This window comes from Mus caroli, unplaced genomic scaffold (assembly GCF_978045245.1).
Source record: "Mus caroli unplaced genomic scaffold, Mus_caroli_1 scaffold_2, whole genome shotgun sequence".
NCBI classification, from domain to species: domain Eukaryota; kingdom Metazoa; phylum Chordata; class Mammalia; order Rodentia; family Muridae; genus Mus; species Mus caroli.
In genome coordinates, this window is record NW_028227257.1 from 69,446,399 (window position 1) to 69,461,424 (window position 15,026).

The 15,026-nt window shown below is 33.9% G+C and overlaps 1 protein-coding gene across 1 annotated transcript in view; it reads left to right on the plus strand.

Moving 5' to 3' along the window:
• LOC110306817 (uncharacterized) overlaps nucleotides 1-15,026 on the plus strand; it is a 176,441-nt gene that overhangs the window by 58,025 nt on the left and 103,390 nt on the right. Inside the window, 6 exon segments of the mRNA XM_085834585.1 lie at nucleotides 4,962-4,990; nucleotides 5,078-5,150; nucleotides 7,021-7,091; nucleotides 9,538-9,631; nucleotides 10,474-10,544; nucleotides 12,645-12,738. Coding sequence (XP_085690711.1) covers nucleotides 4,962-4,990; nucleotides 5,078-5,150; nucleotides 7,021-7,091; nucleotides 9,538-9,631; nucleotides 10,474-10,544; nucleotides 12,645-12,738 — 432 coding nt within the window.

Sequence of the window (15,026 nt, forward strand, 5' to 3'; positions counted from 1 at the left end):
TTATAAAATGTGGGCTGGAGCAAAGTCCTAGTTTAATATCTAGGGTCACAATAAAAAGGAATTTAAGTGAAGAATCTTCCTAATAAAATCAACATGGCAGGTCTATAACCCCTGAGTGATATTAGGACCTAAGGATGAGTGAGGATTAATGACTATAAAAGATGGAGGGGACAGAGAGTAGTGAAGGAAAGTTTGCTGGTATTTCCAACATGTGTCTAAGAGTTAGAACTAAGTGTTTGAATCTTCTTGTCTTCTCTTACTATGTTGTGGATTGAAGTATTGGGTCATAGATTGGTATAACATATATATATATATGTTATACCATATATATATGTTATATATAATATATATATATATGTTATACCAATATATACCAACATATAACATATATATATATATATATATATTACTGAAAGTGATCAGTCATATGTGTACAACAAGTAGTACACACTATCTCTAAATCCAAAGTGAATAGAAATAATCAAAGGTGTGTGTGTAGATATTAAATATTAATTAAATAATATAAATTTGTGTGTGTGTGTGTGTGTGAGAGAGAGAGAGAGAAAGAGAGAGAGGAGGAGGAGGAAGAGGAGGGAAGGAGAAGGAGGAGGAAGAGACAGGAGTGACATCTAAAGATGTAAAGCCCATGACAATAGTGAAGGATTTTTAGCTCTTTTTTTTTAAATTATTTTTACACTCCATATTTTATCCCTCCTGATCCATCCTCCAACTGTTCCACATCCCATACCTCATCCCCACATCCATGTCTCCACATGGATGTCCCCATGTCACATCCTATCTGACCTCTAAACTCTCTGAGGTCTCCAGTCTCTTGAGAGTTAGATACATCATCTCTGAATGAACATAGACCCAGAAGACCTCTACTGCATGTGTGTTGAAGCCCTCATATTGGCTGGTGTATGCTGTCTGTTTGGTGGTCCAGTGTTTGAGAGATCTTAGGCATCTAGATTAATTGAGACTGCTGATCCCCCTACAGGATTGCCCTTCTCCTCAGCTTCTACCAGCCTTCCCTAATTCAACAACAGGGGTCAGCTGCTTCTGTCCATTGGTTGGGTACAAATATCTGCATCTGACTCTTTCAGCTGCTTGTTGGATCTTTTGGTGGTATGATATCCAGTTTCTGGAAACAACTTAGATGTCCCACGACAAAAGAATGAATACAGAAAATGTGGTTCATTTACACTATAGAATACTACTCAGCTATCAAGAATGAGAACATCATGAGTTTTGAGGCAAATGTATGGAACTAGAAAACATTATCCTGAGTGAGGTAACTCAGACCCAAAGGGACATGCATGGAATGTACTCATTAATAAGTGAATATTAGCCAAAACAAAAAACCAAAAAACACAAGGGTATAGAATACCCACAGTACTCAAAAAGGTCAACAAGCTGAAGTGCCCAAGTAAGAATGCCTCAGTCCCACTTCGAAGAGAGAAGAAAGCCACAAGAGAATAGTGGAGAGAGAGGAACCTGATCTGGTTTTGGGTGAGGGAAAAGGACTGAGGGCCAGCAGAATGGATGGAAACAAGCAAGCATGGGAAATAGGAGTTTGTGGGGACCCAACCTCCAGAATGCACCAGAGACCTGGGAGGTGAGAGCCTCTTAGGACTCAAAGGGAGGGACCTTAGATGAAATGCCCAATAGTAGGGAGAGCAAACTTATATAGCCCACCTTCATCAGGAAGACAGGACATCAAGTGAGGGATGCGGTTGTCATCCCACAGTCACAACTCTGACTCATAATTGTTCCTGTCTGAAAGAATTACAGGTATGGAAATTGAGAGGAGCCTGAGGAAAAGAAGTTCCAGCAACAGGCCCAAAGTGGGATCCAGCTCAAGGGGAGGTCCCAAGGCCTGACACTATTACTGAGGCTATGGAGCACTCACAAAAAGGGACCTATCATGACTCCTCTTTTTTTATTAGATATTTTCTTCATTTACATTTCAAATGTCATCCCAAAAGTCCCCTATATGCCTCCCCGCCCTTCTCCCTAACCTATTGTATATTTTATTTATTTACACTTCAAATATAATCTCCTTTCCTGGTTTCCCCTTCAGAAACTCCCTTTCCCATCCTCCCTCCACACCTGATTCTATGAGGGTGCTCCCCACCATCACCAACTCCTGCTTCCATGCACTGGCATTCACCTACACTGGCGCATTGAGCCTTCACAAGACTAGCAGTCTCTCATCCCATTAATGCCTGGCAAGACCATCCTCTGCTACATATGTGACTGGAGTCATGGGTCCCTCCATGTGTCCCTCAACTCTTTGGTTGGTGGTATAGTTCCTGGGAGCTCTGGGGGGTCTGGATGGTTGATACTGTTGTTCTTCCTCTGAGGTTGCAAACCCCTTCAGCTCCTTCAATCCTTTCTCTAACTCTTTTCATTGGGGACCCCATGCTCAGTCCCATGATTGACTGTGAGCATCTGCCTCTGTATTTGTCAGGCTCTAGCAGAGCCTCTAAAGACAGCTATATCAAGCTCCTATCAACAAGAACTTCTTGGCATCTGCAATAGTGTCTGGGTTTGGTGTCTGTCTATGGGATTTGGTATATACCCCTAGGTGGGGCATTCTCTGGATGGCCTTTCCTTCAGCCTTTTCTCTACTTCTTGCCTCTGTATTTCCTCCCTTGAGTATTTGGTTCCCCATTATAAGGACTAAAGCATTTACACTTTAGTCTTTCTTCTTATTGAGCTCATAATGTCTGTGAATTGTATCTTGGGTATTCCATGCTTTTGGGCTAATATCCACTTATCAGTGAGTGCATACTATGTATGTTCTTTTGTAACTGGGTTATCTCACTCAGGATGATATTTTCTAATTCCATGCCATCTGCCGTTCATGAATTCATTTTTTAATAGCCGAGTAGTACTCCATTGTTTAAATATACCATATTTTCTGTATCCATTCCTCTATTGAAGGACATCTGGGTTCTTTCTATCTTCTGGCTATTATAAATAATGCTGCTGTGAACTTAGTGGAGAATGTGTCCTTGTTATATGTTGGAGCACCTTTGGGGTATCATCCCAGAAGTGGTATAGCTGGGTCCTCAGGTAGTACTAGGTCCAAATTTCTGAGGAACCGCCAGACTAATTTCCAGAGTGGTTCTACTAGCTTGGATTCCCACCAGCAATGGAAGAGTGTTCCTCTTTCTCCACATCATTGCCAGCATCTGTTGTCACCTGAGTTTTGGATCTTAGCCATTCTGACTGGTGTGAGGTAGAATCTCAGGGTTGTTTTGATTTGCATTTCCCCGATGATTAAGGATGTTGGACATTTCTTTAAATTGAGAGAAATTACAGGTTGTACAAACATGATATAACTCATAAACAATTTTTAGATGCATGATTTAGAAGGAAAGTTTGTGTTTACCAAGCTGTTGATATTTTCATGAATATGTGATCTGGGATTATGTTCAAAATGAAAACTTGGACTTGGCCGCTCTGAAATTAACATTTGTAACAAACTCTCAAGTTGTATATATCCTGTTGGCACTTCATTCAAAGTCTGCATAGCAATTGTGTGGATATTTTAAAGAAGTCTATAAACAAATCCATCGGATAATAATTCAAAAGATAACAAGACAAAGAATTCTCCATTTTTCTATACTTGAGAAATGTTACTTCCATGGCAAAGAACTCAGAAACAAAATTAATAATTCCATGTGGTTATATATTTGCACATTTTCTATTAGTCTATAATGCTTCCAGATGTACTTTAGTTCTAGTTTTATCACCTCTGGGAATAAAAAAGAGGGACTTGTCAGATGGCTTCACTGGAAAATGAAGGACAGGTATGGAGGGTACATGAGAAAAGGGGACATTATGTAGGAGAACTGAAAATAGAAAAAATTACCTATGCAAACTTCATGTTAATAATAATAAAAAGAGAAGGCTCTGCAGAAGCCTTTGGTTGGATTTACTTCCATTTAAATCAAAGACTGAGATTTCTAGTGCGTAGCTTGTTGTGTGACAGGAAAACGAAAATGTGTACTGACAAATACATCAACTGTGCTGTGCAAGCAGAACACATCAAATCCATAAGGTTCAGTTATCTTAAGCAGTCAGGTGCTATTGGTTCGGATTCAGAACCATGCCTTCTGTTTCCCATGACAGCTACTTTCTAGTAATCCAGTTATTTGGTGACAATCATTTGGTTACTTGTTCTGTAAATCATATCAATGTGATTTTGAAAACAGTGAACATGTTTATTAATTAATTTTTAATTGTGTGTCTATTTCACCACTTTTAATTGATACAAAATTGTTATAACTATTTTTACAGTTTTTAACATTCCATTGTAATATGTAGTTTTAATTTCCTCTCATGAAGTGTCTATTAAAAGTTTTTTCTATTCAAAGTCTTAAGAAGTACATAGTACAATGCAAAATGATAAGGTCATAGAAGTAGCTCACATGCACTCAAAAGGGGATTATTTCATACACATTCATGAAGATCCAAGCTGAGCAGTTCATAAAGGTTTCTTACCTAAGTGATTCATGCTTCTCCCTGAAAAATTAAGCCAAATTGTGTTGCCAAAATTACAATATAAAGTGGAGATTGTGAAATATTCACATTTAAATAATGTTAAAATATTTAATTGAAATTAGCTACTGAGGTATTTAATATAGCATCAGGTTTAACAGCTAAAAGGACATGAGATTTTTGGAGTTTTTTCATTTTTTTGTTTTTGAAAAAACATCAAATATAATTAAATCTATATAATGTTTCCAGTTTATTTCTATTGCATTACATTTATTTCCTAACTGTGACAAAATAGAAGAAATAAAATTAAGGTCTGTCAACATCCCCTCAAATTTAAGTGCTATTCCCAAACCTAAACATGAGAATTTTTTTCACACAAATTTTCTTCATTTCATGATTGATGATGTGATAGTGATGTGTAATTGATATATACAATATCTTTGATATTTTAGACTCTCCTGAGGAACAACATGAACATCAGGTAACAATTCACACTCATCACTTTTCATTAGTTTAATACTGTATGAAATGTAGAAGTTGTAAATTTATTGCTTGCCATCTCATACAGTGTAGCACTGAAAAGACATATTCCATTGCACATGAAGAATCAGACACAAATCAGGAGGACTCATCGCATGCAGGTAAATCTCGCAGTGTTAGTTCTTCTTAATTCTTTTCCTTTGTTCCCTAAGTTTCATTGGTATTCTTTTATCAACAATGTAAAATAACTGTAGTTTAATTCTTGAAAACATTATTTACTGGATTAGGATAATGTGTTTAAAGTTGTGAAGTCTAAGTCACATACCTTGTTATATATCATTACACAAAATTTCTACTTGCACATCTCTATGTTGCTAAGCGATTTTATGGCTTAAATAATAAATGTTCATTATCTTACTCACATTTAATAATATATACCAGAATGATGGTGTAAGGGATACTTGCTTGTGCGCTTAGCTCTTCCAGAAATTGGCACAACTAGTTTCTTTGAAACTAAAGGATTGGTAGAAACTATACATACCAATTCAAATTAGATAACAAGCATTTGTTCATCTTTCCCTAACTTAATGTCCTAGATGGTGTTTTGTCAACTCAATACAACATAGAGTCACTTGGGAAGAGAAAAGATAAGTAGAGAAAAAACATTTTCTCTATTAATCAGTTATGCAGAAAGGCACAACACACTTGGGGTTGTATCACTCCTTAACAGGAGGTAACTGGTTGTCTATAGAAGCAGGGTGAGCAAACCACTAAGAATAATTCTGCCCCCCCCCCTCCAGGAGCACTCTTTTATATTTTTGTTTCAGAACTTGCCTCTAAATTCTTGCTTCAGTTTCTGTGCATATCTCTTTTCAACATTAGTGTGTTATTGTGTATAGGTAGGATATGTGTTCATGTTGTGCATGAAGAGGGCACATTCATGTATGTTTGTAGGGAAAAGGGTAGAGAATGTGTAGACATTAGAGATCAACTTTGAGTATATGTCCTTGCCTTCTGTCCTGTTTTAGTTAGGTTCTTGTATTGTTCTCTGAATATTTCAGACTAGCTAGACATTACCTTCATATTCTTATATTCTAAAGTGCCATCCAATCATAGGTGTTCTTGAATTAGAGACTTGTGCTCCTGTGTCAAAATTTATATAAGATCTGAGGGTAAAGTTTTATATATATGTGTGTGTGTTTATATATGTGTGTATATATATATATATTACCTCTAAAACATTATCACTGACACATTTATTTGTAGTCTTTAAATTTTAGCTGTAGAACTTTATAGAGAATAAATCATTTTATAACATATAAAGGAGAGCTTATATAATGACAGTATTAATTTGCTAACAGTATTTTAGAAGAAGGGGATTATTTAGATATGTGAAGAAATCATTTACATTACAAATAGTAAAGTGTGGTCTCTTCAATAACTTAGGTTGCTAACCCCATAGGAAGCAATACAAGGTACATGGAATAGGGGGAACAAACATGAAAGAAAATTATGTGTAATACTCTAAATCTTCAAAGAAGACCAAGGTATCAATATAGGAGATGAAAAACACATTAGATAATAGATCAGGTGCTCAGAGAACGAGAGGTACAAAACTAATAATACCTGGATAGAGAAACTTTTTACTAGACATGGAGAAGTTGGTCTTACAAGGTAATGAACAGAGTTCAGGATAATGGTTTTTGATTACATCAATATTTCAGTGTCTTTCTGGTGTTGCATGCATATCCTTTCAGAGAATACCCATACATGAATCTTTAAGCCTTTACATTGTAAGCATGACATCCTCTACTGACATTTTCCCTGATATATCACATTGTTGACAAGCACTTTTATTTCTATCTATAAATATCCAGTCAAAGGATAAGCCTAATTGAAATTTATAACTAAAAAATTATTTCCCGGTGTATTATAGTATACTAAATCAAGAAACCTCTAGCTATACTCTAAAATGTATCATCAATCTAAGTTTTCCTTGTCTGCTTTAATGACATGTGTGACTCTTTGCAGAACAAGTTGTTGAACTGACATCACAAGAGGAACCAAAAAAGGAAGACAACAATGACAACAAACAGTGCTTTGTACATACATTCAAATATTTATTTTAATGCTTTTTTTTGTTTGTAGTTAAGAGACAATGTTTACATTTAAAACACATTTGTAAGTCAGTAAATATGTATGTATTTTATTTTATATGTAAATTTAACACCTTTTAAATTAGTTAGGCAATTCAGAATATTTTTAGCATCCACAGTAACTGATAATCAAATTTTATCAATCATTTCTCATAATACATCTTTTTATAATTTTACCAATCTTTAGATAATGAAAATTTGATTGTGTTGGAGATTTCTGATGAAGGTGCCAAAATTATACACAGAAATGACATCTTAAATTTTGTTTTGTTTTTTTTTTTATAATTTTCGTTTTTATTGGATATTTTATTCCTGTTAAAGAATCACCCCTTTAATTGATTCCTAGTTGAGGGTTTTCATGGTCAACCAACAAACTACCATGATTAAGTACTTAATTATGCATCTTTGATCTGTTGTTCTCTCTAATTTTCTAATTTCCTTTTTTTTTTTTTTTTTTTTTTTTTTTTTGGTTTTTCGAAACAGGGTTTCTCTGTGTAGCCCTGGCTGTCCTGGAACTCACTTTGTAGACCAGGCTGGCCTTGAACTCAGAAATCCACCTGCCTCTGCCTCCTGAGTGCTGGGATTAAAGGTGTGCGCCACCAGGCCCGGCTTGTTCTAATTTCTTAATCCTAGAGAAGATAGGGATTATGTTGAATGTAACAACCTGTGAAGGGACTGATATCTTCATGATATCCTTAGTGCTTTGCTACAAAACATATGAACTTATTCTTATTTCAGTGCTGAAAATTAAATTTAAAAAATCCTGAATTCTGACATTATTTGATATTTGGATGTGTCCAAACTTAAGGAGGACCTAAATTTTCCATAAACACCTCAAACACCTATGGTTCCAATATTGTAGAAAATGGTAAAAGTCTTATGGTATTGAAATACAGCAGTTAGAATTTGAATAGGCCAAATAGAGCTTTCAGGTGTATTAATGTTAAGTAATTTGTATTTGTTGAACATCAAGAAGTAGTGAGTTACTGATTGCTAAGTAAAGGCATGGGTATATCCTGAATTTAAAAGACAAGCAATATAAGAAAACAATAGAATTTCTTCATATGAAAACCCAGACACACAAGTCAGAATTTAATGTGGGAGTATTTTATTAATAGTGGGCAGTATAGATAATGCATAACTCTTATTAAGGAAAGATATTTTTGAATGTAACAATTACACTGCCAATTCTAGAAGGATTCATCCAGAGGAAAGTTTAACAGATGACCACATGGGTTAAGAATTCAGTGAATCATATCTGTCCATCACTGAGATATTAATATTTGTTTCCTTTAGCAGTCATGAAGCAATACAAACCACCATTATCATGGTCATTTTAATCCTTATATTATGTGAATTTCAAAAAATTAAGTTTCTCGATATTTTGAAAAAAAATAAAAATTTCTTATGATTTCTTCCTAAGTATGAATTGTAGAGCTTTTGAAATTTATTAAAGAAAAGAATTCATTGTTCTTTAAAATTTATTTACTTATTTTTATACATATGAATGTTTACCTAAAATTATTTATGTGCACTCTGTGCATGCCTGTTGCCTGGAGAACACAGAAGTGGGCATCAGCTCCTTTAGAAGTGAAATTTCAGTTGGCCTTGAGCAGGCATATTATGTGCTGACAACTGAGGACCTCTGCATGAGCAACATGTGCTCTTAATCAAAGATCTTCTTCAGCTGATGCCGTTTGCCATCTTCTTCTCTTTCTCTTTCTAAAACACTGTGTGTGTTTGACAATGATGCTGTGATGTAACCATCTATGTAGCTGAGGATTACCCAGTTCTATGAATTGTTCAATATCCAATATTCTAAACAAATATGATCTAAAAATAAATTATCATTATGACTTGGTTACTTCAGAGTATCACTTTTTCCTCATAAAATTTTTATCTAAAATACTAACAATATTCATTCCCAATGCAACAACTCCTAGGAAATAATATTCATACACAGAACTATATACCATGGAAGCTTTCTTTTTTTCCTTAGGGATTAAAATTAACTCTACATGTTATAAATATATAATAATGTACCGCAGAGAGTACACTTAGTCAATACATAAATTTAAAAATTCTCAAAGTATTATTACAAATCCTAATACTACTTATGTAAAGTGAAGGTAATTCTTCAACTGGACATATGCATTGGGTACTCTTTGTTCATGACTGTGTCTCTTCTACACTTCCTTGTCAGTGAATATAATAAAAAATTCTATCAGTGGAAACAATACACATAATCAGGAAGTATATAAAGGATATTCAAATGTTTGATTTTTAGTATTTATTTTCAATGCAATTGTTTTTTTTAAATTAGAAAACAGCCATTTTGAAAAAGTTATTAGAAAATTTATATGCAACTCATTACCAATCCCAATTTTAACAGAACATCTTTAAGCGACTTCGACCAAAGCGAATTGGTTCTTTATTCATGACTAGAGATAAAAATGAAGAGAATGCAATAACATCTGAAAAGAAAGGTGAGGAGTCACAAAATGTAAAGAGTAACCTGGCAGAGTGCCATATTTAGAAGAGAGTACTGACATACTATTAACTCCTAAACTGGTTTCTAGCATGTTTGAACTTAATTCTTCAGTGAAAAAAATGTATTTATTGTGATTGTATTCCAGTTTTGCTGTATTCTCTAGAATGTTCATGATTCCTAAAAAAGAAAGTTTGTTATCAATTGTAGTATACTCTAAGGGAAAATAAAATTATTAATATAGTTTACACATGTGGATTAAGAAGCAACTTCCTGTACATGACTATCCAAAATAAACAAACCAGGAAGATTTCTTTAATATTTCTTTATCTATGTGAAATTCTATGCTTAGTCTATGCTGGCTAAATTATAATACGATGTAGAGAACATGTTGCATTTTCTGTCATCCTATTAGGATGATTCTTAAATATGTGGTCTACTGTATGCTTTAACATTTAACAGGTTTTTTATTTTACTTATTTATATACACTCCATAGTGGCCGGTTATTGGACCTCCTTTCCTTCAGTCTCTTCTCCAGTTTTGTGTCCATGTCTTTCTCTTAGTGTAATTTGGGTCTGAATTGTTAGGATGTTTGCATGTTTTATACACAGCACCCTCTCCTGGCTGAGTGATGTATTTGAAACCTTGATATGGTCTAAGTTAGTAAATATCTAGTTGAAGATTAAGTAAACATAATTGAAGTTTATAACTAGTAAATGAAGCACCCACTTTGTATTATCATAAAGTTAAAAACTCTATGTATAATATAAAAACTATAATATTTTTTTCTTACACCCACAAATACAGACACTAACCACACAAATGAATTTTTTTAACAGAATCAGCCGTAATATTCATACCTGAGAAGGGACAAAAGTATCAATTAGACAGTGAAAAGAAGAACCAATGGGTATGTAAGAGTTTACATTTATCTGTTATATAGTTTTATTGGTACATAACTATATTAATTTTCCTTGGACTCACCAGAAGATTTGAAAGATCATGACTTAGTATTTTAACATTTTTTAAACAGGGAAATTTATAATATTTTATAATATACAGTAATTCCACCATACCTTATTCTTGGAATTGTCTCAAGGTTATTTATTTATTTATTTATTTATCATTGTATTTATGTTCCCTTCCTAGATTTTTTTAACCTAATTAAACTATAGTCAATTTTGATTTGGGGATTTATGACTAAAATATTTAAATTAGGACCAAAGTCACAGTGATTGCACTGATTTTGATTGTAAGCACGAGTTCATCATGCCCATCACATAAAATATGAGGTTGCTTATTTCCAGTTAGTATTTCAAAGGCTAAAGTCGCAGTTCTGCAGTTCGTTCTTTAGGTGTCTTCAGTGTCGCTGTTATGAGAGGAAAAATAGCTGCAGATGATGACCCATAACACCTATGATTAGGATACCATCCAGAACAGAGCATTAGTGCTACATTCTGTGTGATACATTTCAAACACTTTTATTTCAAGAATACATTTAAATGTTCCCTGGCGTACCTATTTCTAATATATAGAAAACCATGGAAAGACAAATGGTAACAAAAAGAAGACAGGAATTGAGTCTAGCTCTCCATAAAATATTTTAATTTCTTTGACCTTGAACCTTGAGTAATCATTATCAATTAGGTGCTTTCCTGTAAAACCGTAAGTGTAACATAACAGTATATTCTGTAGTTTAAGAAAGTGTCACAAAAAAATGGCAATAGCATTTCATGGAGAGGTCAGACAATATATGGTTGTAGAATGGTGTAGGAGTTGTGTGTTTAAAATAGGCATGAGTATGGAAGTTTGTATTCAGAAGACATGTTTCTGAATATAATTGTGGCAAAAGAGAAAAGTGGATCAGTCTAGTTCCTGTGGGAGACTTAGGAAATAGAATTGGCATTCAGGAAGCAGGTTGTAATGTTACTCTGGTTTGTAGACATTATTTTTATTGTTGTATACAAAATAAAACAAGCAAATAAAACCTTGGCACATTTTATCCACTTAATAGGAATTATTCGTCTCACATATTTAAAAGAGAATTCACTGTACTCATTTTATTTACAGTTCGTATACTGTTTTCATATGAATGGGGTTGCTTTGCTACTTGAACCACTTGGAACCAAGGCAAAATAACCCCCAAGTAACACTTTCTGTTAGAGTATTGTTAGATATAAAAGGGAGTGGGAGGGTAGGGAATCAGCTGCGGGGAGGGTATAGAGAACTTTCAGAATAGCATTTGAAATGTAAATAAAGAAAATATCTAATAAAAAAATAGAAAAATTAAAGAATACATACAGATTTCAGTTCGGAATGTGATTGTGGTCCTACATTTTTATAGTCCACAATTATGTTTAGGAATCTCACTTTCTTATTAAGGATTGTCATATATTTTATATGGCATCCAATGTTTGTGACTTTATTCAAAAATAACCCCAAGAGGATTCTTTGTATTAATCTGTAATTTTGTGCCACATGTTTGGTACACAGCAAATTTTTTTCTCAAAATAATCAAGATTGTAATTGAAAATAGACCAGCCATTATTTAGTTTTTTTATACCCATTCATATTTCTTTCTTATAAAAAAAATATTTCTATCACTGGGGGTATTATAAATAGGTTAATGCCATTCTAAATTAATTCAAATTAATTAAATTAGAATTATATCTAATTAGAATATTTTAAATTCATAATTATAAAAATTTTTATATTTTTAAGAATTAAATGTATTTGGGTAATCTGAAGCAAATATTGAGGAACATGTAGACATTGACTTTATATCTCTCTCTTCCTGACTTCTGTATATATATACAGAAAAATATGCATATATATATATATTTAGAGGCCCAAATAAAGATAAAACTTAGTCAATAGTTAGAAAATATTCTTAAGCTCCTTGTTCTGTTTTTTTTAATAAATATTATATTTTCAGTTTAATAAGTGCAAAATAGGAAAATAACAATTAGGAAATCTTTAATCAATTTATCCTGATATTTGTTTTTAACAGCATATGTTTAAGCGATCCCAACAAAAAACGACTTCATATTTATCTGTGACAGAAGGTCAAAGTTATGAAAGTACAATAAATGGCCAAGTGAAAGGTATGAACCATATGGCATAAAGTCACTTGTCAGAGTGCTTGTGTAAATTAGAACTGACTCATTTTCCTAGTAAAAATTACCTCTAAAGCATAACTGAATTTTAAGATATTAAATGGTGATAGTTTAAATAGTTAAATTTAAATACTTTTTATAACAAATTAACTTTCAATCTCATATTAAATTGAGAGTACTATTACAGAAAAGGAAGCATTATTCCTCCTTCCCCTCCTCCTCCTCCTCCTCTTTCTCCTCTTCAATTGAAAATAGATTCTTCTTTCATAATATATATCCCAACCACAGATTCTCCTCCCTCCATTCATCCCAGCTCCCCACACTCCTCTTCAATTTCTTCTTCAGAACAGAGCACACCTCTAAGAGACAGCAACAAAATATGACAAAATAAGATACAATATGTCAAGGCAAAAGCCCACATATTGAGGCTGGGCAAGGCAGCCTAAGTGGAAGAAAAGTGCCCCAAGATCAGACAAGTTCTCCCACTGTTATGAGCCCCACAAAAAGACAAGGCTTATATGGTGGGACTAGGTTACAGCCAGTCAAGTTATTGGCCGTGGAGGTGCCTTGGAGATTCGTAAAGAACCCAGGCTGATGCTAGGCCAGAGCATTGCTCTATGAAAACTAAGAGTAGGAGGATCCATTACCAAGATATGTTTTCTTATATTGTTTAATTCTGAAAGATGTTAAGAAAAAAAAAATACCACACTATAAGAGAATGTCCAAAGTTTTAATTCAACATCATAGAGAATTTGTGTAATGATTCCATTTTACCTATAGCTTCTGGCTTTTAATTAAAAGACATTGGGAGACTATATCCAAAAAATATGATTAAGTGTATCTACGTTCTACATCTGTGCTAAACTCTGAAGTTATGCCAATGATGATGATGTGTGAACTAACACTGCAAGAAGTGTATAGAATTCTCTACATAGAAACTCTGCAATAGTGCATTTCATAACAGTTCAAGAAGAGAAGTACAGGAAAGCATAGATATTATTACTTCTTGCCTATTGCTAGTGTCTGTGAAAGAGGGATAGAGAGACTAGTTAAATATATAATTGTGTGAGGGTATATGAATACTAATTCCAATGGATCTGTCTATCATCTTTGTATTTATATATGTATATATGTATGTAAATATGTATGTATGTATGTATCAACATATCTATCTGACATCTATCATTTGTATATCTATCTGTATTATCTCTCTTCCTCTCAATTTCTTTTGTTTGTTCATTCTTTCTATGATTTCATAACCGCAAGATTAAAGTGTGAGAAAGGAAAGTATCCTTGTAGATTCAGTCATTAAATTCCATGGAATAGGTAGTACCACTGATTCAGACTGAATTGCAAAAAGAAATAGGGTAAATTAAATATAGGGTAAATTAAGATATATAAAGAAAGAAGTGATCAATTTTGTTGCAGTTAATGACAACAAAGCTTGGAACATTTCAGAGTGAATAATTAAATCAATCACTAGACTATTTCCACTGAATAGATTACTAGAAATAAGAGGGAAAATGTGGCAAACAGAAGCTCTACATTTCTCTACACTATATATTTGAAACACTACTAATAGAAACTGACTTTATCTATGCTGATGAGATTACTGAGAATTCAAAAACAAGGCCTAATTTTGGAAAGATAGCTAAGTTCTTTTAAATGTGATTTGATAGAACCCTAAAGCTCAGATGATGCATTAAACCTACTTGACAAAGAAGCTAAAACCATCCATTGGAAAAAAGACAGCATTTTCAACAAAAGGTGCTTATTCAACTGGAGGTCAGCATGTAGAAGAATGCAAATTGATCCATTCTTATCTCCTTGTACAAAGCTCAAGTCCAAGGGGATCAAGGACCTCCACATAAAACCAGATACACTGAAACTAATAGAAGAGAAAGTGGGAAGAGCCTCGAATACATGGGCACAGGAAAAAATTTCCTGAAAAGAACACCAATGGCTTGTGCTCTAAGATCAAGAATTGGGCGTGGTGTGTGCCAGTGCTTGGGAGGCAGAGGCAGGCGGATTTATGAGTTTAAGGCCAGCCTGGTCTACAGAGTGAGTTCCAGGACAGCCAGGTCTATACAGAGAAACCTTGTCTCAAAAAACAAAACAACAACAACAACAAAAGATCAAGAATCGAAAAATGGGACCTCATAAAACCGCAACACTTCTGTAAGACAAAGGACACTGTCAATAGGACAAAACGGCAACCAACAGACTGGGAAAAGATCTTTACCAGTCCTACATCTGATAGAGGGCTAATATCCAAT